At 39.0% G+C, this 26,186-nt stretch overlaps 1 protein-coding gene across 1 annotated transcript; it reads left to right on the top strand.

The window, feature by feature from the left end:
* Positions 1 to 4,233: 4,233 nt before the first annotated feature.
* Positions 4,234 to 22,069, top strand: ALX1 (ALX homeobox 1). The gene is made up of 4 exons (XM_066318488.1): positions 4,234 to 4,489; positions 6,680 to 6,984; positions 10,443 to 10,571; positions 21,460 to 22,069. The coding sequence occupies exons 1-4, from the start codon at positions 4,255 to 4,257 to the stop codon at positions 21,778 to 21,780; spliced, it is 990 nt and encodes a 329-aa protein (XP_066174585.1). The 5' UTR covers positions 4,234 to 4,254; the 3' UTR covers positions 21,781 to 22,069.
* The last annotated feature ends 4,117 nt before the right edge of the window (positions 22,070 to 26,186 follow it).

Raw genomic sequence — 26,186 nt, forward strand, 5'->3', positions numbered from 1 at the left:
AAGAAGAAATCTTGTTGAAATACTGAACCATTTGAGCACCTGTTTTTCAAGATAGACATTTCTCTTCGTGTTTCACACACCCTTTCACTTCCCCCCCCCCCCACCCCCCCCACTACCCCGGCGGCTATTGGGGTGCATGATCCCATTCAAGAAAACATATAGGCTTCCCTTCTTCCCCTATAGCCATCCCTCAGCCGCCCCTCACTGCGGGGCCAGCCTCCCGCGGGAACAGCCAGCCCTTCTCTCCATAGCTTCACCTTCCATTTTCCCAGACAACTGCAGTGTGCCTATGTGGAAGGAATTGGATAGTACCCCCAAATTTCGTTTAGCCGAGTCCCATGTAGCGCGAATTTCCTCCCATTCAATCCTTAAATAAATTTAGTGCTTTAACTCTTCTGGAGGGAAGAGAGGTGTTGGTGTAAAAATAAAATAAAATAAAATAAAATAAAATAAAATAAAATAAAATAAAATAAAATAAAATAAAATAAAATAATTCTTCTTTCTGTGCTACCATCCATAGTTAAAAACCGATATTAGAAATGGGGAGGAGGGACGGGAGGGAATAGGGACTCCTGGACATTTGAGAGGGAGATCATCGCCCGTATTGCTGCCGTTCTCACTTTATTTAAACAAACTCAAGGGTGAGAGGAGATCCTTCAACATGCAGCAGCCCTGTTTCGGCTGGAACCTGCCACCACGAGCAGCAGCTGCTGCAGACCCAGAAACGGAGGTCCCAACAGCAGTCGCACATTTCTCTTCACAAATTTTTTGACTGTTCGACAGCGAGATGTTTGAAGTTTATGCAGGATCCCCGTTCCTACGCTTGGTCTGTAACTTCTGATCTCAGGAAGGGAAGGAATGCCAGGACGGTGGGGGTAAGGCAGCCTGCAGTCCCCGGAGGAGAGCCCGGCGGTACCGCGGAGCGTCCCGCGGTGTGCGCGCCCGGCTCGTCCCGGTGGACAGGCTCCTATGCAAGGAGCTCCTATGCAGGGGCGAACGGCTTCACACCACCTCTGGTCACGAAACGTCTCTCCGTCACACATAACACCCTTCCACAGAAGGTTTGGGAGATACTCCATCTCTGGAAACACAGCGGCACATCTGCATGCAGCTCTTAATAACGGGGCTGACTGGCGGAGGGAGTAGGTCCCTGAAGAAAGATGCTTTTCAAAGCTGTCTCACCTCAGCACAGGATTTTTTTTCCCCCTTTGCCGCCATCTCCCCCGGGATCTGTCCAACCCCTCTCAAATGGTTTTAGCCCGCTGAAGTCAGCTTTCTCTTTTAAAGTTTTTGAGGAGAACGAATCCCATACGTGGCGCCAATTCTCCCCTAGGTTACATCTCTCCTTCCCTTTGAAGTTCGCTGGGTTGCACAGAGGTAAATGAGAGTAGAATTTGGTCCCTGGAGCTAACAGTGATGTGGAATCACTCTGATTTTTATTTATTTATTTAGTATTTCCTGTTGAGGAAGGACGGACTTTAAGACCCGGTTAGAGTTGGTATCGCGCTCTGTATTTAATACTCAGATATTGTAAATATATATATTCATATATATAAATGTCGGGGGTAATCTCGGCGGGGAGAGCTTCACAAAGACGGGGCGATAAGGGTGAAGCGTCCCCGCTTGGGGGAAGATGCTGCAGGAGGGTCGTGTTTTCTTAGAAGAGCGGGGGTGAGGAGCACAGAGCACAGAGCACGCCGCAGCCCGTCCCCAGCCCCGTTCCCCGATGAGGCCGGCGCTTCCAAGGCCCCGCCGCCGCCGCTGGGGTGTCCCGGTCCTCCCGGGAGGGAAGGGGTGCAGGAGCTGCCGGGGTGCAGCAGCTCGGTGGGGAGCGAGGGCTGCCGCCGCCGGGGCGGCTCCTCCGCCAGCGGGACACGCGCAGCGCCGCGGAGTCAGCCGCGCTCCCTCCAACCTCCCTAGAAAGAGCCCTGCTGCTGCTGCTGGCAGCTCTTGGGGGCTTTACGGTCAGAGGAGATGCTCCTTATCCTCGGCTTTCCTGGAGTTTAATAGTTGTCTTTAAAGAGGGACATTTATTGGGATAAAAGTGGATTGCAGGCTGCAAAAACTTTGCATGTGTCTTTCATTTAAAAGACATCCAGAGCTCCATTTTTTTTCCCTCTCCCTCTCTCTGTCTCTCTTCCTCCCCTGCCCCCCCTCCCCCCTTCTCCCTTTTTTTTTTTTTTTTTTTCCCCTTCCCCAAGGCGTTTAGTGCTTTTAAGGGACAGTTATAAAAACGCTGCCGAAGCGCCAGCACACGGAGATGCGGGGACAGGGGAGAGAGAGGACCTATCACCCCGGGTCCGGAGCAGGCGTTGTTCCAGAAGGTGCAAGGAGGAAACGTGTCTTTTTTCATGAGAAATCCGGGGACGGGAGAGGCCCCTGGGGCAGGCTCCAGCCTCTCTCCCGAGGCAGGCAGCGAGCTGGTCTCCGCCGCACCTGGCCGCTCACCGCGGGCACTTCAATTCCTCTTCACCCGGGGTCTAACGAAAACCGCTTCCACCTCTCCGTCCCGCCAAGGGACACCCCCACACCACGAAAACACCCGTCCCACCCCAAGTCCCCGAGCGCCACCTCTGCGCTCTGTACGACGCCTGGCAGCAGCCCCGGCTCGGTGGCGGCGGCAGGTAACGCTGGGAACTGGGAGGGACATTTGAGGGTAGCAGCCCGCTCTGACAGATGACAGGCAAGGGCAGACTGTGCGTGTGGCGGATGGTGCCCGCAGCTACTCGACAGTGGTACCTGAAAAAAAACTCCCTCTACCCCTTTCTCCGGGAAAATATCAGAGACCGCCTGAAGAAGGAAGGGAAACTGCCTGCCGGGAAATATGCTGGACCCGAACTGGCCTTCCCTTCACCTTTGACTGGGTTCACAGGAAAGGTCTCTAAGCCTCTCCACAGCCCCGGCTGCCCAGCGTTGCACCGGTGCTTCAGCCACTCATTAAAGGCTCGCTTCTTCTCCCCCCGCCCGCCCCAGCGGGGGAAGGGCCCACCGAATTGGGTTCTAAAATAGCCTCAGTAGAAAAGACAAGCGCGGGCCCACGATGCTGAAATCTTCCTCTGAAGTGATTGCAATCTCGGGTTTGCTTAACTTCATCGAGTACTCCTTTTACGAGGAAGCACAGAAGATCTTTTTTTGTAATTCGTGCCTTTTCGAAATAGTCCACTATCTCTCTCGCCTGTGTTCTAAATCTTATCAATGTGCGAAAGGACCAAAGAATTCAACACTTAAAAGCTCGCACTTTCGGTGAAAAGCACCCGCATTCCCCAATATCCATAGGAATGCATGCGTATATGGCTCATTTCTTTTTCTTTTTGTTACCTAAGACTTAAAAAGAAACATTTTAGAAACAGTATTGTTTTTTAATTATAATATTTCAGGAGACTTAAAATAAGGTCCATTTCAACAAAACACTTTGCAGACACACACACATCACCAACCCCAAATGCGCACACAGAGGCAGACTGGTTGAGAGCTGTTTCATAGCAGACAAATTCTCTTTTAGGCCAGTTTGTGATGTGAGAGAGTTCTAGTTTTAGGTTTCTCTGTTTTCCATTCCCTCTACACAAAAAACTGTCTATAATATCTCTTTCTCTGTTTAACTCTAGGACAAAACATCTGAGCTGTTTAATAAAGAAGGAACACCGGTTCTTAATTTTACAGCTCAAGAGAACAGGACTGCAGCTACCGACCTATCAGTCAAATCGATTAAAGAAGATCCTTTACTTGAGGGTATGTGCCCCTGAAATTACCTCGCTCTAAGCCTCTCAGGGAGCCGGGAGGAGAAGGAGGGAAGGGAGGGATTACTTTTTCCAAGATCCCTGGAGAAATGAGCATAGGTTGCAGAGGGGAAATGTCCTCTTTATTTGTCCTCCCTCCCCTCCCTCTCATTCTCCCCTCACCCTCCCCGAATGCTTGTGTCTGTCTGAAACAGATTTGTCTGTCGAAAACGGGCCTGGAACTCCCTCCTGTGTTGGGATTAGGTCTTGGGGGACCTGGGGTGGAGTTAGACTGCTTGCTTATTTTCATATTCATTAGAAATGGGAGGTTGCACAAGAAGTCCTGCTGAGCTTCAAGATATAAGAGCAACTTCGGGTTCGCCTTTCAAGACAAGACAAATCAAAGGCTCAGAGGCAAAACAGCTCCCTAAGCACTGAACGCCTCTTCCTCTCTGTCCTTCCCTCCCATCCACTCACTCTCCCTCCCTTGCTCACAGTCCAGCCTCTGACTAGGGAAGAGGGTCTCACACAGCCTTACATGATTATGGATTTTCTGAGCGAGAAGTTTGCCCTGAAGAGCCAGCCGAGCAAGAACAGTGACTTTTATATGGGAGCAGGAGGCAGTTTGGAGCACGTTATGGAAACTTTGGACAATGAGTCCTTTTATAGCAAAACGTCAGGCAGCAAATGTGTACAACAGGCCTTCAACCCTCTGCAGAGACCCGAGCATCATGTGAGGCTGGAGAGGACATCACCCTGCCAGGACAACAGCGGTGAGTCCTCATCCCGGGGTTGTTCTCCCGCCTGGAGATGTACGGGGGAGGGCAGGGATTCTCCCACCCGGAGAGACCAAAGGCAGCTGTGCAGCCTTCGGATCTGGGCATGCGAGGGGCTGTCAGGTCGTAGTAAAATAACAACAACAGTAACAATACTACTGTTATAATACTACTACCACTACAATTAAAAAAAAAAAAAAAAAAGCCTGGAGAAGGCAAACGCCTACTTTGAAGAGCTCTTTTCCTTTCAGCGTAGCCCTTCAGCTCCTGCCTTCTCCCCCGGCCCCGGCCCGGGTCTCCCGGCTGGCCGAGTGCGGAGCTCCGGGCACGCCGGCACAGCCCGCCCGTCCCCGGGGCAGCCCGCCCGGGGGAGCCACGGCCCGGAGGGTGCTGCAGGACACGGCCGGCCCCCGCTACCTCCCGGCACAGCCTGGCCACCCCCGGCAGCCCGGAGCGGCCCCTGGTCCCCCTCCGGCCGCTCTCCGGCCACCCCGGCCCCGCTGCGAGCCGCGGCGTGTGCACCCAGCAAACTCCCGGGAAAAGGCATCGCCGGATGTCGGGGTCGGAGGGAGCCCGGACACGGCCGGCTCTGCGGTGCCGATGCAGGGAGGGAACGGAAGGTCGCTTGGTCGTGTTCGCTTCCTTCAAAGATCGTCCTGCGACGGTAGCGGCGTTCCCCGCCGTGTTTTCAAATGATGCGTAAAGGTGATTCTTCCGAAAACCACGTCCGTCATCCAAAGAGTAGTTAAACATTTTATCAAGTATTAAAATTTTCTAGCTTATAGGCTAGGGGAATGTGGAATATTTTCTTTTTAAAACATTTAAAATCTTTCTCATTATTCCAACATGATGAAAATCGCCAATAGAGCAAAAAAATTAAAACCAAATTCCTAGAAAAATCGGAAACCACAGTGAAGATCAGCTGCAGTAAGAAGGCTAACCATATCATATATTTTTTGACTTTATATAGTCATTGAAGTATAACTATTTTTTGAGAAAGTTCTTTTATTTGTACAAAAAAGTGTAAGAATTTTTGATAGATTTCTTCAAGTGTAATTTAAAAAATACAAATCTATAGAAAATTGATTTATACATTAGAGTTTTTCTTAATTAGCTAATTTATTGTGTGCCTCGAGGGCTTTGGGGCATTTCCTATCTATGTGTTGACGGTAAGCATTGAAAAATTGTTTCATTAAAATCAGCTCGAATTGAAAGAAAAGAAATTACTGAGAATGTGAGAAAATCTCAAAGCAAACTTATTATGCTACATATAACCTTTGTAAGTTTTAATTTCTATAGCGTATGAATCTTTTTCCCATCTTTTTCTTAGAAAAGAAAAAAGGGTTTTTTGAATTCTTAAACTTTTCTCATTACTTTTCCAGTGATGTATGATAAGTAAAAAATATTGAAAAGTGGGACATGGTTTAATTTCTTATTAAGAAGCTACTGCAGAATATTTCTTATCTTTACCACTCAACTTTTACCTAAAGACAAATAGTTCATACAATCCCTTTACAAAGTATATGATACAATCTCTTTTAATAAGTTAATATTTTGCAGAAATGCCCTGTATTTTGTAACCATAACAAACCTCATTGGAAACAATTCCACTTCACAAATCCAAAAAAAGGTATATGGAATTTATTGCATTTTAAAAGTGAATTTAATTTTGGTTTCATTTCCTTCTTGATTTGTCTGTTTACAGCTATTAAGTTTACTTCACTGTTAGTTTGTATTTTCATAGAAATAGAGGTTTTTACATTTGCTTCCAAGTTTAAAAGCACATTTGTCAATAGCTTTGTGCCACTTGTATGAAAATCTGTTTTGGGCTAAGATTCCTTATCTGTACAACTCTAGCTGATGCTGATTTCATGGATTGTTAACTACTTTAACGGCAGTAGCGGCAGAGTGAAAATATCCAAGTCTCTTGCACAGTCCCCTTACTCTGCAAGTTTTCAAATTACATTTTCAGATATAATTCTCAGTTAAATTCAATGCGATTGGACACTTTTATTCTATCTGTAGCTGATATTACAAATTTTCATTCCATGATCTTGTATAGAAATAACACTGCCATGGTGGAATCTTGTTCCTCGTGGAACTGCTTTATATGAACTCCTGAATTTAAACACCTCTCCTTCCCCCTTGATCATTTATTAACCAGCTGTTAACCCACCTTGTATGCAGTGAACTACGGGATTACTAAAGTGGAAGGACAGCCTCTTCACACAGAGCTGAGCAGGCCCATGGATAATTGCAACAATCTCAGGATGTCTCCAGTGAAAGGGCTGCAGGAGAAGGGGGACCTAGATGAACTTGGTGATAAGTGTGACAGCAATGTCTCCAGCAGTAAGAAGAGGAGACACAGAACAACTTTCACCAGTTTGCAGCTGGAGGAACTGGAGAAAGTATTCCAGAAAACTCACTACCCCGATGTCTATGTAAGAGAACAGCTAGCTCTGAGAACAGAGCTCACTGAGGCCAGAGTCCAGGTAGGAACCAGATTTCATTTCTATGACAAATTGTGCATTGCAGGAATGAGTAAATTACACTCTTGGGGATTGTACAAAAGCCCGTAAAGCTAAAGTAAACAGCTCGCTTTGCCTCATTTCTTTATGGACATGAGCTGTTATGCTCATGTAGTGCTAAAATAACTTGTTATTTTTTAAAATAGCTTGTATTGCAGTTCTGAACACTTGCTTAGAAGATGAGAAAACAACATCAATAGTAAAGCTGTCTTGATCTCTTGTAGAATTCCAGGCAATGAAAACATAAATTGTTGCATGTAAAGATCCCACTAAAGACTTGTAATTCAGACTGATGACAGTGCAGGACTCAGACACAGAGGATTTTTTGTGTGTTATGACATGAAAATTACAGTCTAAAAATTCCTTGTTTCTGTATGGAACGGTCTTAGAAATCCCAAAATTATTAGGTACATTTTCGGGTTTTTATACATATCCATAACTGATGAATAATGTTACTCTGGTTTTCGGAACGAAGCATACTGGTGACCACACAGCATATTTTTTGAGTATTGTAACTGCATACAAATGTGATTCATTCAGCATATGTTCACATAGAAATCTCAATAATATTTATGGCATTTGATGTGCAATGGTGAAAAAAGAAGCTAAATATCCAGGAAATGTAGCCTTTCCCTTGTTTAGAGGTCTTCTGTTAGAAAAGGGTGTGAGCCACATTTTGCAACTTTATCTTAATTTTAGGTATCTTCCCCGTTCTTGTAATAACCATTATTTCAATTTAGAGAATAACAGTCCGGTTGATTCTTACAGACTGGGATTAATTTTTTTAATTTAGTGACTTGAATATGATAACAACTTCACAACTTGTAATTAAACACATACTCACACATGCATATAGGGAAATAGACGTCAGTGCACATGCATACAAACTGAAATTAAATCAGAAACACTTTCAGAAAGAAAGTCAGCTAATTAATTTTATAAAGAAGCGTTCTTTTCATGTCTATTCAAGCAGGCATCACATTTGCTGTTGTCATCAGAAAACAGAGTCCAAAACTGTGTGTTCAGTTACGTCGATGTGATATCATCAATGCTGATGGAATTTGTTTCAGTGGCTTTTAACTCTTTAGGTTCTATGCAATCCCTCTTCTGAATTCAGTACAGCTTTCCAAATAAAACTTCCGTTCATTGGGATTTAGTCTTGACTTTAAAAAAGGAAGGTAGCATAATGTTAAAACATTGTTCTAACAAATGCGTAATTCTGAAATACAGAGAACTACTTCAAGAACAAATTAATAGTGAGAACAGGGAGGGAAAAATTGAACTAAAATGTGTCATCTGACTTTTTCTCACTTTTTTTCCTAAGATTTAGAGAGTTTGCATGGTAAAAGTATTAAAAAGAAGACAGTAAATGAAAAATATGTCGATATCAGACTTTCACAGAGTATCTATTTCTATTTTATTTAAGCATGTTCTTACCTTTCTTAAAGGATAACTGATCTTTGCATTTCTCATATGCTAAATATGAAAGGACATGTTGATAATTTCTATCCAGAGTAGCAAGAGTATTCCATCACAAGATTAAGCAATTTGCAAGGCCTTACGTCATTAAAGGCAAGCATCTGGCAATTCAAGGATAACAAGCAGCAGATTTCTACATTGCTTTGTGGAGGCAAATGGTTACTTTATCTCTGCCAAGAGTAAGTTTCTAGTAAAGTAGTGTAAACAGAAACATTTTGAGGGACTGTCAAAGGAAAAAAAAAACTATGTCCTTTTTCTCATTTACTTCTATGAATTCAAGCAAATTGTTTGATTTAATATAGCAGAGTGATCAGCTGGATAGCTTACCCACATTTCCCTTCACCACCATTTCATCAACATCCAATTTAATATTTGTCCTGCGCACATGCAGAGAGAACCAACCTGAACCTAATTTATCGAAGTTGTTCTCTTTCCTGCTGCATGTCAGTCCAGTAATTGGTACCCATTTTAAGAAGATTGTCAAGGTCTTTTTCCATGGAAAGAACTTCATGACTAAATTTCCTTATCGTGTCCTTGATGCCTCCCGTGAAGACAAGAGATTTTTTTTTTGCCTTCCCTTTTCTTTTTGCTGAACCTCAGGCATCATAAATAACACAAATTTACCACCAAGGTTCCTAACAATATATACTCAGGACTTATATGCATGAGACTTGCTGTGATTGCTGAATCTTTTAAAAGATTGCACATACTACACCTCCCACAAGTCCTTGGGAATCAAAATAAGTAAAATTATGCTCATGTTGTTTAAGCAGTATCAAAAGACAGCTGAGTTCTCCAAAGATCAATGCAAGAATGGAATTATAAACCAAAGACTGCTATTTTAAAAATCCCACAATATGGAATCAGAAAATATCTCTCAAAATACAGGAAGTTTCTATTAAAAAACCACCATTCATGTATGTGTATATCAAAATGAATTAATGATCAATTTAGCAGGATGACTCACCAAGGGCATTGTTTCCTTAAAAAAAATAAATTATTCAGTTAAAAGTATGCCTTCTTAAAAAAGTCTCAGTGAGCTTGCTTACACCATAGCAATAATGACTGGTTGGATATTACTCTTGTACAATGTTACTTTTCTTAGTAATCCCCTTTATTCATCAGGATAATTCCTAACCAGTCCAAATTAAACTGTCTGAAAGAGAAAAGTAAATTATTTTGACTATAGGACAATGATAGTTACAAGTAACTGAAAGAAATGGGCATAAAATGAGTTTGTGATATAATACTTGATACTCAAAATATTACAGAACAGACAAAGGAGTATAAAGAAATTTAAGTATAAAGAAATTTAAGCATAAAATCTAAATTATTCTATTGTCTAAAGTGCAGTTCTTTTGTCTTCCATTATAAGAGACAGATATCACCTAACACCGGTGTGAAAAAGAAATTCACAACAGTTCAAAAACTGTCCATGACATGGTGACTTTTTATTATCTTCCTGGCCTTTTAGCCTTCCTCACAGGAACCTTTCCTGCTGTGCAGACTACTGTTCTTCTGCCAATTTTCCCTTCCTTTTTATTACTGCACTTGATAAAGATTATGGACACCTCTAGAAGACAGATTATGGGTAGTCATAGCCAAATCTGTGGGCATGGGAATTTAAGAGAATATTTCTTTAGTTGCTACTAACTGACCTTTCTCATGCCATTTTTTTTTTGTTTGTTTGTGGGGTTTTTTTGGATGTTTTTTCTTTGAGATAAAATAAATGAAACAATATGTACATTTAAAATAGCCAGCAGTAAGTTAAGTCAATTTACAAGATTAAAACAGCAAAAAAAAAAAATTCAGGTGGAGAACTTCTCTTTTGTAGATAAAGAGAAATTTTCAAAGCCACTGTCCAAAATCTCTTATTTTCCTAAAACCCTTTGCACAGTACATAATTTTGTTTACCCTGATGACTCTTTGCTTGTATACTATAGGTTTGGTTCCAGAATCGAAGAGCAAAATGGAGAAAAAGAGAACGCTATGGTCAGATCCAGCAAGCTAAGAGCCACTTTGCTGCCACCTATGATATATCTGTTCTTCCAAGGACTGACAGCTACCCTCAGGTATGGTAAAGACCAAGCAGCACTTTGGTTCTACATTTGGCAGCCGTCTTAACAGCTCTGGTTCTGTATACTTTGCTAAGATGAGGTATAAACTATCTGATCTCCAGACAGCTTCCTTTTGATGCGTTAAATATCCACCATTTTTATGGACCTCAACAGACCATGGAATAGAACAAGTGTCCTACTACCATGGAGCCATAATATATGAATGGATATTGCTGGAGGAGAGTGGCAGAGGGACAGGTCAGATCTCTCAGCTGTAGTAGGTTTAATTTAGTTGTTTTTTTCTTTTTTATTTCCTTGTTGGTAAATAGTAAGGTGTACTGCGTAATAAGGTCATAATCTTCTGTCTCTGTTCTCCAGTCCTTTGGTTTACTGCTTTGCCTCACTTTGTTTTATCACATTGAATATTTTTATTCTGGAGCCATTTTTTTCATGTCTCTGGCTTCACATTGCCTTTACCACATAATTAATTTTTAAACAAGCACTATGCAGAGCAATAAATCTTGCATGGTTTCGTTCCACTACTGGTGTTCTGGTGCTCTTCAGCTTCATTAGGTAGCAGGGTCTCTGCTAACCTTAAGAATACGTTCATATTCTATGTGAGCTGGCTTTGATAATGCTCTAAATTGGCTGAATGAAAAGTTTCTCAAGGTCAGGAAAGAGTGGAAAGGTCAGTGGAAACTGACCCAGCAGAGAAGGGTGCTGGTTGTCAGCAGTTGAACATGAGCCAGCGTGTGCCAGGTGGCCAAGAAGCCCAATGGCATCCTGGCCTGTGCTGCAGGAGCAGGGCAGGGTTTGCCCCCCTGTGCTTGGCACTGGTGAGGCCATGCCTCAAATCCTGTGTCCAGTTCTGGGCCTCTCACTAGGAGAAGGACATTGAGGGACTGGAGCATATTCAGAGGACAACAGAGGTGGTGAAGGGTCTGGAGCACAAGTACTATGAGGAGCAGCTGAGGGAGCTGGGCATTTTTGCCTGGAGAAAAGGAGGTGCAGGAGAGACCTTATCACTCTCTACAACTGCACAAAATGACACTGTAGCAAGATGGGCCCTGGTCTCTTCTCCCAGGGAATGAGTGACAGGTCAAGAGGACATAACCTCAAGCTGAGCCAGGGGAGGTTCAGGTCAGACATCAGGAAGAATTTTTTCATTGAAGTGATGGTTAAACACTTGAGTGGTGGAGTCACCATCCCTGGAAGTGTTCAGGAATTGACTGGAAATGGCAGTTAGTGCTATGCTTTAGTTGACATGGCAGTGTTTGGTCAAATGTTGGACCTGATGATCTTGAAGGTCTTTCCCATCCTCGGTGATTCTATTATTCTATGAATGTGATTAACTATGAACCAGGGGTCTTCAGCTCATGTGTCATCCACTCAGTTCAATGTGCTTTACCTCCAAAGAGGTTGCATATTACTAGGTTTTGTGCCTGGGCCAGAGCTGGCTTGTGTTCCAGCAGCTCAGAACATGGGCACAACCACTTCAGCTGTGCTGGTACTTGTAAGTCTGTCTGGTTTTATTTTAAAATGTAGCAGGGCAATAACCCAAATTGCATTAGCAACTGCTGCATGAGCCTTTGTTGAGGTGGGTGGACATGATCTTATGTAGCCCCAGGTAGATTCACAAAGGCATTCACTCACAGATCTCATTCAAGACATTCAACTCTCCTTTGAAGGTCTTTCTGACTTACCTATAGCACCACAACAAGTGATACAGAGATCAGTGCTGAAGCTTTGGGATTTCTAGATTAAATTTGTGTCTGCCGGTTTATCTTGTATTTTTAGTAGGATTCCATCTACACATTTTCTTAAATGACGAAAGATTCATTAGTATAAGATAATGGAATAATATAAGTCATTGGTAAGCACTTAAAATGATTGTCCTAAAATTAATGTTTTTCAAATATCTCACTTTTTTAACCTATGTGATAATATTATTTATAAAATTCTAATCCAATAAAATATCAATTCTATACTTTCAGATTGTTTAAAAGATCGATTCACTGCATTTCTGTTTATATTTTTGTCAAAAAAGATGGGCTAGACAGATGACAAAACTAAGCTCCAGCCTGACAAATATTTCCATCACTAATTAATAGTTTCTTAAAAACAGGAGATTGAAATGCAAATCCTGGTCCCATAATCTTAGATCAAGCATATCTAAAATATGTGGAAATACCAAATGTGTACTCATTCACAAACATTAATGGGACTTGGTCACCTACAACCACAGACTGACAGGCTTCAGGGAAACAGAGAGGCACAAATGTGTAATTGAGTCTGCTCACCTGCATGAGAGTGCTGCCTTGTGCTCTTCTGTACCTCAAGAACAGGAACAAGAGGCTAAATGAAGGTGTGAGTGCACTTTACATTGCCTGTTTCAGCTGAGTGCTTGCACAAATAGCTTGGCTACATGATGAAGAAAGAAAAGAAAAAGAAAAAGTTTTCTTTCCTCAAAGGAAAAATTGGCTACTTTTTTCTATATAAGTAGGTATCCAAGTAATTATAACAGAAAATTTAATAAAAAATCATATTTTTGATAACCTGGAGGTAATTCTTGATAGTTGTCACATTCTTAAATTCTCTCCTTCAGTAAACCCACATCTCTATTGTGGATATAATATTTCCAGTGAGAATGCCTGAGAAAATGAAAATCTTTTTTAAAAACACAGTGACTACTAATATCGCTGCATTCAAATCTTTTGAACTAGATATTCATTATTATGTGTTCCACTTACGGAAAATAAATATACAGCACCTGACTTGTTACAAATTCATCAATCTATCCCACAGCTCAGGCAGAAAAGGTACTTAAAATTCTTTCATTTTAATGTTATAAATTGATTTACCCAAAATTCCTTTATTTCAGTGTAGTTAATGTAAGAAAAGAAAACAAATATCCTTTTTTCCTTTACTTTTATTCCCATACCACACTACCACAGGCACTGCTCTTGTGACAGTGAAATAGGCAAATACTAGACAAGCTTTCCCATACTTTTAAATAAATAATTTTTCTTGTGGATTGTGGAACACAGGTCGTTAGATCTTATTTAAGAATTAACACAGAGAAAAACAGACTCCCTATTGCTGAAAAAAATGTAGGTTGAATGTTGAAAAAAGATGAAATCAAGCTGAGAATTTTACAGCTTTATGGCAGAAAGAGCAGGAACAAATGTGAATTTCTGGTGTGCATTATGAGGATTTGCAGCCTGCAGATTTTCTGTTTTGAGTCCAGCCATGGATATGTTGAGAAAACACATCTTGGCTGCATTCCAACAGAAGCATCAGTCTGTTGCAGTCAACAGAGGGTGTCGTGGAAACTTCTTCACCAATTATCTTCATCAAATACAAATTAACAACATAATATAGCTATGCATTTTATGACTTCATAAACCTGAGAGGTTTTTCCTGTGAGAAAATGAATCTTTCAACTAATTTCAGACAGAAGGTCTGAAATCAGAGAAAGGTTGAGACTGGAAGTGACCTCTGAAGGTAGTATGGTCCAACACCTATCTCTATAATCCAGTCTATTTTTACTTTTAAATTCCACATATTTATCTTCACAATAATAACAATTTTGATCCTTTGGTAGACCATAACTCTTAGCTTTGCTCTTTCAGTCTAACATTAATTATTTTTACAGTATATTGACTTTAGATTTTTTTTTTTTTGGTTGGTTGGTTTGTTTGCTTTGGTTTGCTTGTTTTTTAATTGCTCATCTATCTGTCAAGAAATTGAATGTCTCCTAAACTGGCCAAATTCTGCATGCATGTATCTTCCATTAATTATACTGTCAAAACCTGGGTTACAGAGGAGGGCAGTTTGTACAATATTCTAGGGCAATCATCTGTTATTCAGCTGGGTTTTTTTCAAGGCTTTAACAACATTGTGCTGAAAATCAGATTTTTCTAGGAAAATGGTATGCACGGTGATTTTCATTAATTTTAGTTAAAGTTTTCAACTTCATTAGTTTCAGTGTTTGAACTTCAAGGTTCTATTGCAGGTGCAACACATTGTGGTCTAAGTCATCTTGAATGCACTCAGAGAAACACATATCCCAGACAGTTTTAGCTTAACTAGCAATATCCTACCAATGATGTGAAAGTGAAGATGACACATATTAACATCAGGAGGAAATGAATGCAGATTCTCTTCATGAGGAAGTTTACTTCGTTTCACCAGAGTGAATGTTAGCAAACAAGAAATTATTGATTAGGTCACTTAAATAAAGTGTAGAGCATTATTAAATATGTCTCAGGATATCTGAGAAGTGTTGATGTGTTGATGAACAGGATTTAAAAGAAGGATGCATCCTTCATTTTAAGAAGCCATGGCCAGATAAGTATTAGGCATTTGTGTTTAGGAAATTTAACCAAAGGGACTTTTTATGCCAGACATAGATTCCCTTTACAGCTGTCAAAAATCTGATAAATTAAATTTTTTATTCCTAAAACATAAGGTGTAAAGTAGGTAAGATGGTCTCTAAACATTATTTTTTTTAAATTCAGATATATGGTTCAGTAGCAGTCATCTGTAGTTATCTTACACAGATATATAGATGATAAGTTGGAAGAGGAACAATTAAAAGCCTGTTTGGCTTTGTACTTCTCTTACCTTATTGGTCTTTATTTGACTCCTCCTGCCAACCTATCTAAGTGGGAAGGCTCCTGTTACAAAGGGTACTTGACCTCATCAGATTCAATGATTACCTATGAGAACTAGCAAGAAAACCTGAGACAAAATTTTGTTTTTCCCCCTCCTTATATACACACACAAGAACCTATACCATAATCACACAGACTCCCAATTTTCCCTGTGTGAATCAAATTGGTAAAGCTGTTATTTTTATAAATAAGTGCATCAGTATGTAAATAAACATTAAATTGTATCACTGAAAAGCAGATAAAAAAGGTCAAAGTTTTTTATCCCACCTAGGGTCTTTCATTTATTTGTGTCTTTCCTCCCTCTTACTTGTTCTTTGAATCATGTTCATTTGTTATAATTTTTCTTCTAAGTTCTTTTAAAAATATTAATTTTGTCACACCACTTAATATCACATGTAAATTTTTTAAAAAATTTTCTTGAAAATGCAGTCAAGACTTGCATATGATGGAATTTAATTTTTTGTTTCAGTTGAAAAAACTCAATCTAGTTCAGGTGGAAATCCTAAGACAACAAAAGTTTTTCAAAAGTATGGGAACCCGTGATATAGAAGGTGCAGAAAGAAAAAAAAAGGTTGAAATCTCAGAAACAGAAGAAAGAGGCTGTAGTTTGCATTCCATCCACTGGAATGATAAATCAAATTAATATGTTGAACAGCATGGCATCACATGATGTGTTGGCAGTCGAGGGTGGTACCAGCATACATGTGTTAAGTACTAAGTCCTTGGATCATCATTATAGTTTGCTCTAGCCTTAGTACATATGGCTAATCCTCATTAGCAATGATCAAAGTTACATGTTCAAATTAAATGTTCATATGGAATGTATTAGACACCACATGTTATATGACTTAAAATTTCTTTTTACTGTAGTAGACATATAAATGACAGTTAATCACAATAGTTCATTAAGGCTATGGGTACACTGATTAAGCAGGAGTCGATGTGGCAGACATATCTGAGCTAGCTTCAAAGAAGTTTTATCACACACTCATGCTGTCTAACTGTGACAGCATGGAGCTCAGGCTGAGCCACCACCTGCATGGTTTGTGTCTTGCTGCATCTGTGCTCACTTGCCTTGCTGTGGCTGATCTTCCAACAAGAGTGGAGTGACACTTCTAATCTTTCTGGGTGGTGTCTGTTCCACACAAAGTAACTTATGCACTGCATTTTTAATTTTTTCTTAGTAATAAACCACCACTGTATGTGGTCTTTTTAAATAGTCTCAACATTCAGTTTATTGCTCTGTGGGGGTTTTTTTGTGAAACATATATTTCTTTGAGTGACTTTACTGGGACTTAATTATACAGCAAATTCTTTTTATTTTCTAAGATACAGAAAAATTTTAATAGTATTTTTCAGAATATGAAATATTGTCTTTAACTGTATCATAGAATTGAAATATAATTAATCCATATTGTAACTGGCTTCAAGATTGCAGTAGTGAGAAATTACAGTTTACAAAACATCCCATACAAGAATGAAAGCTTGATGACTTTTCAAATCGTATGCTATTTTGAAGCTCAACAAATTTGTTTAAGTGTGAAATGTAATGGTCAGATTTTTATTTTGTTCACCATGTGTAAACCAAATGTGGACTGAAGAGGTCTATCACATATTTTAAAACTGTATCATTAAACTGTTCACTAGCATGCACTAATTAGCATTTTATTTATATGTGAAAATTGTGTCTAGATATGAATGTAAAAATACAATGAGAGTGGCGAAGTATTGGGACAAGTCACCCATAGAAATTAACGAATCCCTCCAGCTGGAGGGACTCAAAACATGGCTGGATGGGCCTTGAGTAACCTTATCTAAATTCAAGAGTAGCTGCAAGCAAGGGTTTAGAAAAATAATCCCTGAGGCTCTTTTCAGTTTACTTTTTTCTGAGAATCTACAAGCTTGGGAAGTACAGTCACATTTCTACCTTTGTTTTGGATGTTCTAAAGAAGCACCAAGGAAAAAAAAATTGTGGAAATTCGCATACCAAATTAATTGTGCTGATGGACTAGGAATGATGAACAGATACAAGTTATGAACTAGTAGTTTTGAGCAGTTTAACAGCTATTGCATTTAGTCTCCCAAACATAGCTCCTTTTGCTCGCACAAACTTGATATTTTCTGGCAGTACAAGGAGAGGAATGACAAAAATTTAGCAAATCAGTCTGACATTCGCATGTTTTCTATAATGACATAAATTCTTAACTCTTCATTTAGTGCCACTCTTGTTTTCCACAGAGTAATTACATTGTTTCTAATTACTTACTAGAGTAATTATAATAACATTCAGCACATACAACATTTGTTATGTATTATAATAAAAACATCTCTTGATATCTAGAGATCTTAACATATTAGAATTTTGTTTCCCCTCTGAAGCACTAAAACAGGTGCACTCAAATAGAAGCTGTGTGTGCTCACAGGGATGTCTGCTGGAGACAGTCTCTAGTCTGGATAGGCAGGTGACTTTAATGAGTCAAGAGTTTGATGATGAGAGAACAAAGCCAGGGAAGTGACAGTAAAACTCACAGAAAAATTTGATATTTGTATGATTTCTCCAGAGGCTGCATAGAAAGGCCGAAAGCCCTTGAAGGTTTAACAGAAAAAATGCAATGACACCAAGAAGGATGACCAATTACCTCAGCTCGATTTCTTCTGCAGTGTCTAACAGAAGGACGTGTGCCTAGGAAATGATATCATAACCATGTTAACAACCATAACTCTCCGGTTATGTTCTTGTCACAGCTATGAAATCCTATTTCTTTTTCTATCAGGAAGGGTGTGTGTGCATGTGTATGTGTGTATAAAACATACAGTAGGTAAATATATTGAAGGGCTCTGGTAATTTCATGGTAACCACAAGAGCAAAGCTCAAGTTGTTTGTGATGTTAACAGAAACCAGAGATGTGTTGTATGTATGGCCTCATTCACAGTCTCTGAATTGCCTTTTGTATAGTTCATGGATCACACAAGATTTTAAGAAGAAAAATATTTTCTTTAAATTCATGTACATAATGTTGCTTTTCCTTCTAACGTACCAGAAGAAGGTCTGATCATTTTGACTTATTGTGAAACATTACTGTATTTATTTTTAATACAGGAATACCTTCTGCACCTAAATTTCACTACGAGATGTTTATGTTGTAAATCCTTGTAAAGAAACGAAAATTTAATACCAAATGTGAAGTCACTCAACCAACTAAAATGAATAGAAAATTGATATGACTGAAACATGGTTTTGGAAAGAATTTTGAGAGAAGATACAGAGCTTTCCTAGTGAGAATCCTCAAGTTAAGTTTAATAATTTGGATTCCTTTCTCTAAGGAGAAAACCTAGGGCACTCCTTTAAAAGTTCTAAAAATTAATAGCTTGTTCTTGTATTTCTTAAAAAAGTCATTGGCATATTTTAGGATTTGTAGCTAAATTCTGTTGTCATTTACACCTGTGCAATCTCACTGATCCTAAATTGAAAGGGATTTGTCTAGGATAAAAATATCAGTAAAATTGATGGTGCTAGACTTAGTTTACTCCAAACCAAACTACTTAAAATATGGAAAGAAAGAGTGATTTTGTGATTGCTCCAGACCACATAGGTTATTGGACTCTTTCTAATTGAGCCTCTGAACCTTTTGAAGATTTCCCATCATGACTGTATTAAAGGCAAATCAGTTCATGTTTGTATTTAAACTTTTTTTATTTTGAAAATTCTCCCATAATTATATCTATGCTGCCGGGGTGACTGCAGTATTTGGCACAGAATTTTTTAGAAAGAAATTTCAGTAAGAAAAATAACACTTTGTTGCATGTAAATTAGCTTTGGAGATGATGAGCTCCTTCAGAAATAGCTCATGTATTAGACACTGTAGATTAACTTGTTTCTCCCTGGGTAAATGTCTGATTATAAGTCAAGACTGGCTAGGGTAAGTTAAATAAGGAGTAAAAAGGCAGCTGGGAACCGTGTCAAACTGTAGAGACTCTCCTATGGGCTGATGCTTGAGTCTTCCCATAATCACTGAGAAGTGATTATGGGAGGAGGCAACTGAAAAGCTCTGAAACCTCTAGATTTCCTCACGTAGACTTCAGGAGGCCCAAAAGAAGGAGGAAAAATCTTCCATATCCTTCCTCAGATGCCTTACTCCCTCCATTGATTCCCAGCAGACCACCTGAAATATGCAGGAGAAGAAGCCTGAGGTATGCCCAGCTATGTGGGTGTTTGTGTGTGCATGGAAAGGCACGTCCATGAGTCCATGTGGAACTACAACTGCACACATGCATAGCTATGTAAACAAGCTGAGCAGACTTAGAGTTTGAGGAGATGTGTTGCTACCATGATTTTCCCCATTTACTGGATTATTATTTTGCTGCTGGAATTCTCAAGGAGCCCAGATTAGTTTGTCAGCTCCTGATGACCTTGATAATACAACAGTTTAAAATATTAACTTTTAAAATAAGACTATTTCATCCTTCCTATCTGCACTAGATCTCAGCTGGATGAGTTCAGTGAACCATAATTTATCACTCTAGCTTGTTGGTGGTTTGGTATGTGCTGTTGCAAAATGAAAGGACAATGGGAGAAAACACAACTCTTCATCCTTAGAAACATGTTTTCATTCTGTGTATGTGTATGTGTGCATCTGTCATAATTCATTATTTCCCCTGACCTCTACTTTGACAGAAAAACATCAATCAGCTAGAGAGATAACCTTTATATCTTCAAGTCAAAATTCCTTTGTCTATGGATTTGAAATCTGAATGCAAAATTAAGTTTGAAGTGGAAATTCACTTTTCAGTGCTAACTGAAGAGTAATTGAGTTACTCCAACATATCTCAGAGAACAAAGACACGTGGGCTTAATCACAGTGCATCAGGGCAAGGATACACTGAACAGACAACAGATTTTAGAGTGAAGACAAATTTAGCAAAGGAAAACAAATAAGGAAGGATATCATTACTGGCTGACAAGATCTGTACTGTGAATGGGGGTTAAAAATGTCTTGCCTGATGTTATTTGTACATCAAAAAAAATCAACATTCAGGAAAGAAATATAGGCAAATGTGGAGGAGACATACAAAGCTGCATATTGTATAATGGTGTGTGCAAAGGAGGAATGACTGGGTAAGTTTGAGTATGTCAGAAATGATATCATATACATGTAGTAGTGATAGAGAGAGAGAGTAGAGAGCTTGGAAAAACATAAGGGCAGTTGCTGAGTGTGAGGTTTGATCAAATCAAAGGAAACAGAGCAGGAATGAAAGACCATGCAGTCTGAGATAACAACAAGAGATGACTTATGTTAGGTCTTAAAAATCTTCCTGTCTGTTCATCTAGTAACAAACAAGTGAAAAATGCCTATCCATAAATAGCATGTCTACATGGATGGTAGAAGGCCTGAGAGTCAGAATGAAGCTTTAAGTAACTGCCAAGTATAGGAAGGATTATACATCAAAGCTTGAATACATGGTTACTCCAGACATTGCTGGTAACCACAAATTTTGTGTCCTAGTCTGTCATGTAATGTTTTCCAGGGATGCACAATGCAGCTTGTTAAGGCTGAATGTTGAAACAGAAATGCCCTCCAAGTATAGTTCCACATAAAAAAAAATCATCAAAAGAAATTTTATATCACATCTATCTTTGAAACAAATTTAAGAAAAGGTCTTGAATGTATTATCAGAAATTCCTGTGTTTTAGGGTTTCATTTGTTTTAAAGTAATTATGCAAGTCTTCTCATTATTAAATTTTTCAAATACTTGTTGGGCTTTGTCGCTTGAGAAATCCAAATTGGTTTGTTTTGTTCACCCTTTTTCTACCATTGCAGTGGGAATTCTAATAAGGAGAAGCATTTATGTTGAAAACTTCTATGATCTTGTACAGTCTTTTGACATCTTTTCTCTGATGTCAGTTGTGCGTTTCCATTAATTTTAATGACTGGCTGGGCTGATGGCATCCTGAGGTTCAATACTAGACATCATATATGGATCCACAGGGCAAATGGATGACAGAGTGAAGAACATGACTCATTGGCCCGTGGTCTTAAGTGAACAATCTCTTATTCTGAGTCATGTGATCTCTTCATACTATTTTCTAGCATTGTAGAGAACTTGTTAAATACTTGTTGCTTGTTTCAGCAGAGAAGTAATTACGTGTGAAGTAAAGCAAACCAAGCATTGCAGAAAACAAAATATGGACTATCTAAGTTTAATTGTATCCATTTTATATGTTCCAGATTCAGAACAATCTGTGGGCAGGGAATGCGGCCAGTGGTTCTGTGGTTACCTCCTGCATGCTGCCACGAGATACGTCCTCCTGTATGACACCTTACTCCCATTCACCCCGGACAGACTCTGGCTACACAGGCTTCTCAAACCACCAGAATCAATTCACCCATATGCCCCTCAACAATTTTTTCACTGACTCATTGCTTTCTGGGGCAACCAATGGACATGCTTTTGAAACCAAGCCAGAGTTTGAAAGGAGGTCCTCCAGCATTGCAGTTCTACGGATGAAAGCCAAAGAGCATGCTGCCAATATTTCTTGGGCCATGTAATATAGCAGTACCCTCTCTCTGTTTTTTTTTTTTTTTTTAAGCAAACTAAAACCATTTTTATTTCCCATATTTAAAGGGAGCAACAATAAGCTGCTGTGTGTGGAATGCTAGAAATCACAATATACATGATCTCTGCTTAAAGAAATGCAATATAATATTTAACAATAAACCAAGAATAAACCAAATAGATTCACCATTCATCAAGCTCAACAAGCCCTCTTTGTTTTGCTTTTTGTATATGTTTTGTTGTACCCATTGATAAAATATGATTATAGAACCTGAAAAAAAAAAAAAAGAAAAATAAAACTACTAAGCAAATGTGTCTACTCCATGGTTTTTAGCAGTCCTGTACAAAAATTCGTGCTTTACAAATGTATACTTCATAAAGGAACAACTTGCTAAAGGATAAGAAATTTATTATACTAAACCCATGATATAAATCTCTAAGCACACCACACAAAGAAGGAAATATATGACCATTCATGTTGTAGGTAGAATTTGTAGACTGAGTTCTCTCAGCACTGCACTGCTGTTCTAAGCCAGTTCTGCTGTTTTGCTAAATGCATGTTGAGCTTGTTGAATTTATATCAGTGAATAGCTAATGTAATAAGAAGAGAAGCTACTACTTATGGAATTGAGTGTATTTCTATTAAAGATATTGTGATTTTTTTTTTTTTTTTTTTGTCAAATATAACACTAGAAGTAGGATCACGGTGTTTACTAGAGTTTTCAATGATGCGCACAGATTATGTGTCAGCTGGTGTACTTAAGTCTTACAGGTTACAGATAGGGTGTCATGAAGTTTAGGTGATTAAAAGACAACATGGAATAGTACTCCTACACTTTTAACAGAATACAGATTAGGGAAAAATCCCAAACAACACAACACTGAGGTCTTACTTCCAGTAGAGTCCATTTTACTGGGTTTTGCTACTCTATGGTAAAATTGAAACAAAAAAACTCCAACAAGACTTGTCTGTTTCAGTTTGTAACTGATCTTAGGATGATATTACAGTTCATTTAGTTTATTACATTTTGTTGAAACTTTGCTTATAAGCTTTCCAGAGTGTAAGGCTAGTTTGGTACCTTTAAAGTATACAGTAAAAATCTTTTTGACTGCAATGGCAGCAGGATTTGGCTCTCAGCTCCCAGCCTATCACAAAGGAATTAAAATGTCAGCAGACTTTCTGACATTTCTGGTGGAAAAAAAAAAGAGAAGAAAAATACTTTACATCTGGAGAATTGATATCTGCTTTGATTTACTTCTCCTCCCTTTCCCCTGTCACATTCCAAGCTCCTTCAGATGAGTGAAATGTCAGCCTCTTTGAAAGCAACAGCCAGTCTCTCAGGTTCATAAAGGCAAAGTAAATTAATTGAAATAAAGAAGGACTTGCATGGCTGTGATTAGAACAGGATACAACTCTCGGGGCACCCCCTGCTCATTCTTGCTTTTCTCTCTGGCCATTAGTTAGGAACAGAGGGCGCATGGGGGAAGAAGGGAAGATCGGGAAACAGATTTCATCGCAGCAACTACAGAACAATCAGTGCTCACAAAACCAAACATGTAGGAATCCCCAGATTGTCTCTTCTCCCACTCAGAAAAGCTAAACTTGAAACAAAAATAGGAGATGGACTCATTATGTAGCCTTTCAAGGGAATAAACAAACTTGACTTTGAAACCACGAGAATCAACCGAAAATGACATTTTACAGCAGTTTTACACAGCTGAAAGGAAGGTTGTCCTATTTTCCACTAGTAATAAACTCAAATTTTAACACATACATATACTCCAATTTGTGGTTTCCTGACTCGATTCTCCTTCTAAAAATTAGCTTCAACTTTGGCCTGAGGAGCTGGAAAAGAAGCTGGCTAGAAGTTATCTTTTCCATTTTTTATGATCTGTTTAGACAGCAGTAAAACTAGACTTATGAGTCAAAGCAAAAAAAAAAAAAATTATTGGTGCAGGTAGAGGCATTAGTTTTGGATAGGCACTTTTGCCACATGCAGAAGAATACAAGTGGTGGAAATACAAGGGATTTTTAGCAAACTCTGTTCAGGTGGTTGGATTTGTTTGTTTGTTTCTTTGTTTGTTTGTTTTGTTATATTTTATTAAGTTTCTGCATAATTATTTTTAAGGTATAACATTTAGAACATGCAAAAGTGATTTCCAAAACTTTTTATTAGACTTTCATTAGTGGACAAAGAAAGAAAAGTTTAGCTGGCAATCTCTGATCCATTTTTGTTGTTGCCTCTTTTAATTTACTTATTTATTTTCATAGCAGAATTTTCTATTGTTTTCTTCTGAGATTCCCCCAAAATAATTTGCACAAGGCTTTTTATGTCAGGAGTAAAATGTAACAATTCCTAGGAATTTATTACGATTGCAGATTTATTACAGAGTAAATATCCATTTCCAAAATATAACAAAAATTTTAGATGCTTGAAGCTTCCAAAATCAAAGGGGGAAAAACAAAAGACAGTGTCATCTTCCTGCTGATTTTAATTAAATGAAAGGGTTGCAATTCTAATTAATTCTTCATCCTCAAATTTAGCAATGGATTTTTTTCCCATTTGTTGCTTGTTGCTAGCATAACTTTATACATTAAATAAATAGGTATTCAAGCCCTCATTAAACCTGAGGTGTGATAAGTTGCAGGCCTGCATTAAGCTTGTCGTGCTCTTGCATCAGCCTCGTCTCGAAGAATGAATGATAGCCTGTTGGTTGCAGCGTTTCATTTAGCTAATGAAAAAGTATCTTCGTGTTAGATGTCAAGTACTACAACAGGGTCACATTCTGCCGGTTTCATTTAGCAGAGCTTTACCCCGTGAGTAGTCGCATTGATGGGAGTGAGGCTACTCGCATAGGCCAGAATTGTGAATCACTTCTAAATGTTTATTCACAATGGCCCCATTCATGCAAAAAAAAGCCTCTCAGCACAACATGAGTAATCGGTTCATAATCAGGCCCAGCTTAAGGTACCACTGAGCTCGAGAAAGGATGGCAGAATATGGCCCATGCTGGCTTAAGGCCAGACTCACATTTTTTAACCAAGATGAGTAGCTCCTTATTCCACAAATAGTGCAAAGAGACCCGACAGGGCTGTTTGTTGTGTTCTCATTTTCTAAGAAAATTCGAGAAACGAGACATTTCAATATATGTAAATAATTTAAGTGAGTTTCTATGAAAGGGAAATGATTTTATTTTCTGCTGGATTGTACTCCTACATTTGACAGGATTTGTGTCCTTGTGCTTTGATTTTATCACTTAATGATTTTTTTCTCTTGAGCAACTAATCTTTCCACTGCTTCTTGAACATGTGGAAAATGCACTAAAAGCAAAAGGAGGTGATTTACATAGCCTTCCTGCCAAGCATGTTAACTAATGTTTGAGATATTGGATCATCATGCTATGCTGAGAAGTAAATTTATAGAACTTTTGGGCAAAGAGTCCCTATCCTGTTAAAAGAGAAAGTGAAATATTTTTCAAATTATTGATGCACTCTGTTTTCTCCTGTGATTGATTCATCAACATTTTAAAAATCTTAAGCCTGCATTTTACCAAATTTCTGAGCAAATGCAAATTTACCTCTGAAATTTAAATTTATTTATATTATGATTTTTGCAGACTCTTAAGTGATGTGCAACACTGCATTTAGCAGCTAAACATATGGTTTAAACATACAGTCTTCTTATGACCAAGATGGTCAGAGAAGTTTGACAAAATGAATTTTACCTACAGTTTAACAGTGTTATATACCACAGGAACATATCAATGAAAGCATCTTGTGCTGCTGAGAATAAGTTGAAATTACTATGTTTCTCATTTCACCTCTTTACTGTCATAATATTTTGTACAACAAAGTTTTGAAAAAATCCAGTTCAATATGTTAAAGGCATTTAATTTTGACTATGAACTTTATGGTAAGGCCCTGAAGTATAAAATTTAACAAACCTATATTGTGCATTTAATAATGGGATAGTTCAGTATGATAGAAGTAAATGATTTTGTTTTGCAAACAATAAAATATTATAGGTCTTTTTTCCAAAATTACAAATGTTGTTTTATTGATAAATTTCCATGCTTTTTCAAAATCAGAGTTAAATCAGGCTGATCAGAGTTAAAATGCATTAAAACCGTTTATTTTTCTTAGTTTCAAAATATTTTCAGGCAAAGTTCTTACTGCAATAAGTGTTTCTTCCCTGTAGTGGTTTAAGCCCAGCCAGCAGCCAAGCCCCACGTAGCTGCTTGCTCACTCCCACACCAGAGAGACTGGGGAGAGAATGGGAAGGGTGGAAGCTGGAAAACTCGTGGATTGAGATAAAGACAGTTTAATAGGAAAGCAAATGCCACACACACAAGCAAGGAAACCATTCACTTCTTCCCAAGGGCAGCCAGGTGTTCAGCC

Source organism: Sylvia atricapilla, chromosome 5 (assembly GCF_009819655.1).
Source record: "Sylvia atricapilla isolate bSylAtr1 chromosome 5, bSylAtr1.pri, whole genome shotgun sequence".
Lineage (NCBI taxonomy): Eukaryota > Metazoa > Chordata > Aves > Passeriformes > Sylviidae > Sylvia > Sylvia atricapilla.

Coding starts and splice junctions, on each gene's coding strand:
- ALX1 (XM_066318488.1), top strand. CDS start 4,255: ATGATTATGGATTTTCTGAGCGAGAAGTTTGCCCTGAAGAGCCAGCCG. Junction 6,985..10,442: donor TCACTGAGGCCAGAGTCCAG/GTAGGAACCAGA, acceptor TGTATACTATAG/GTTTGGTTCCAGAATCGAAG. Junction 10,572..21,459: donor GGACTGACAGCTACCCTCAG/GTATGGTAAAGA, acceptor TATATGTTCCAG/ATTCAGAACAATCTGTGGGC.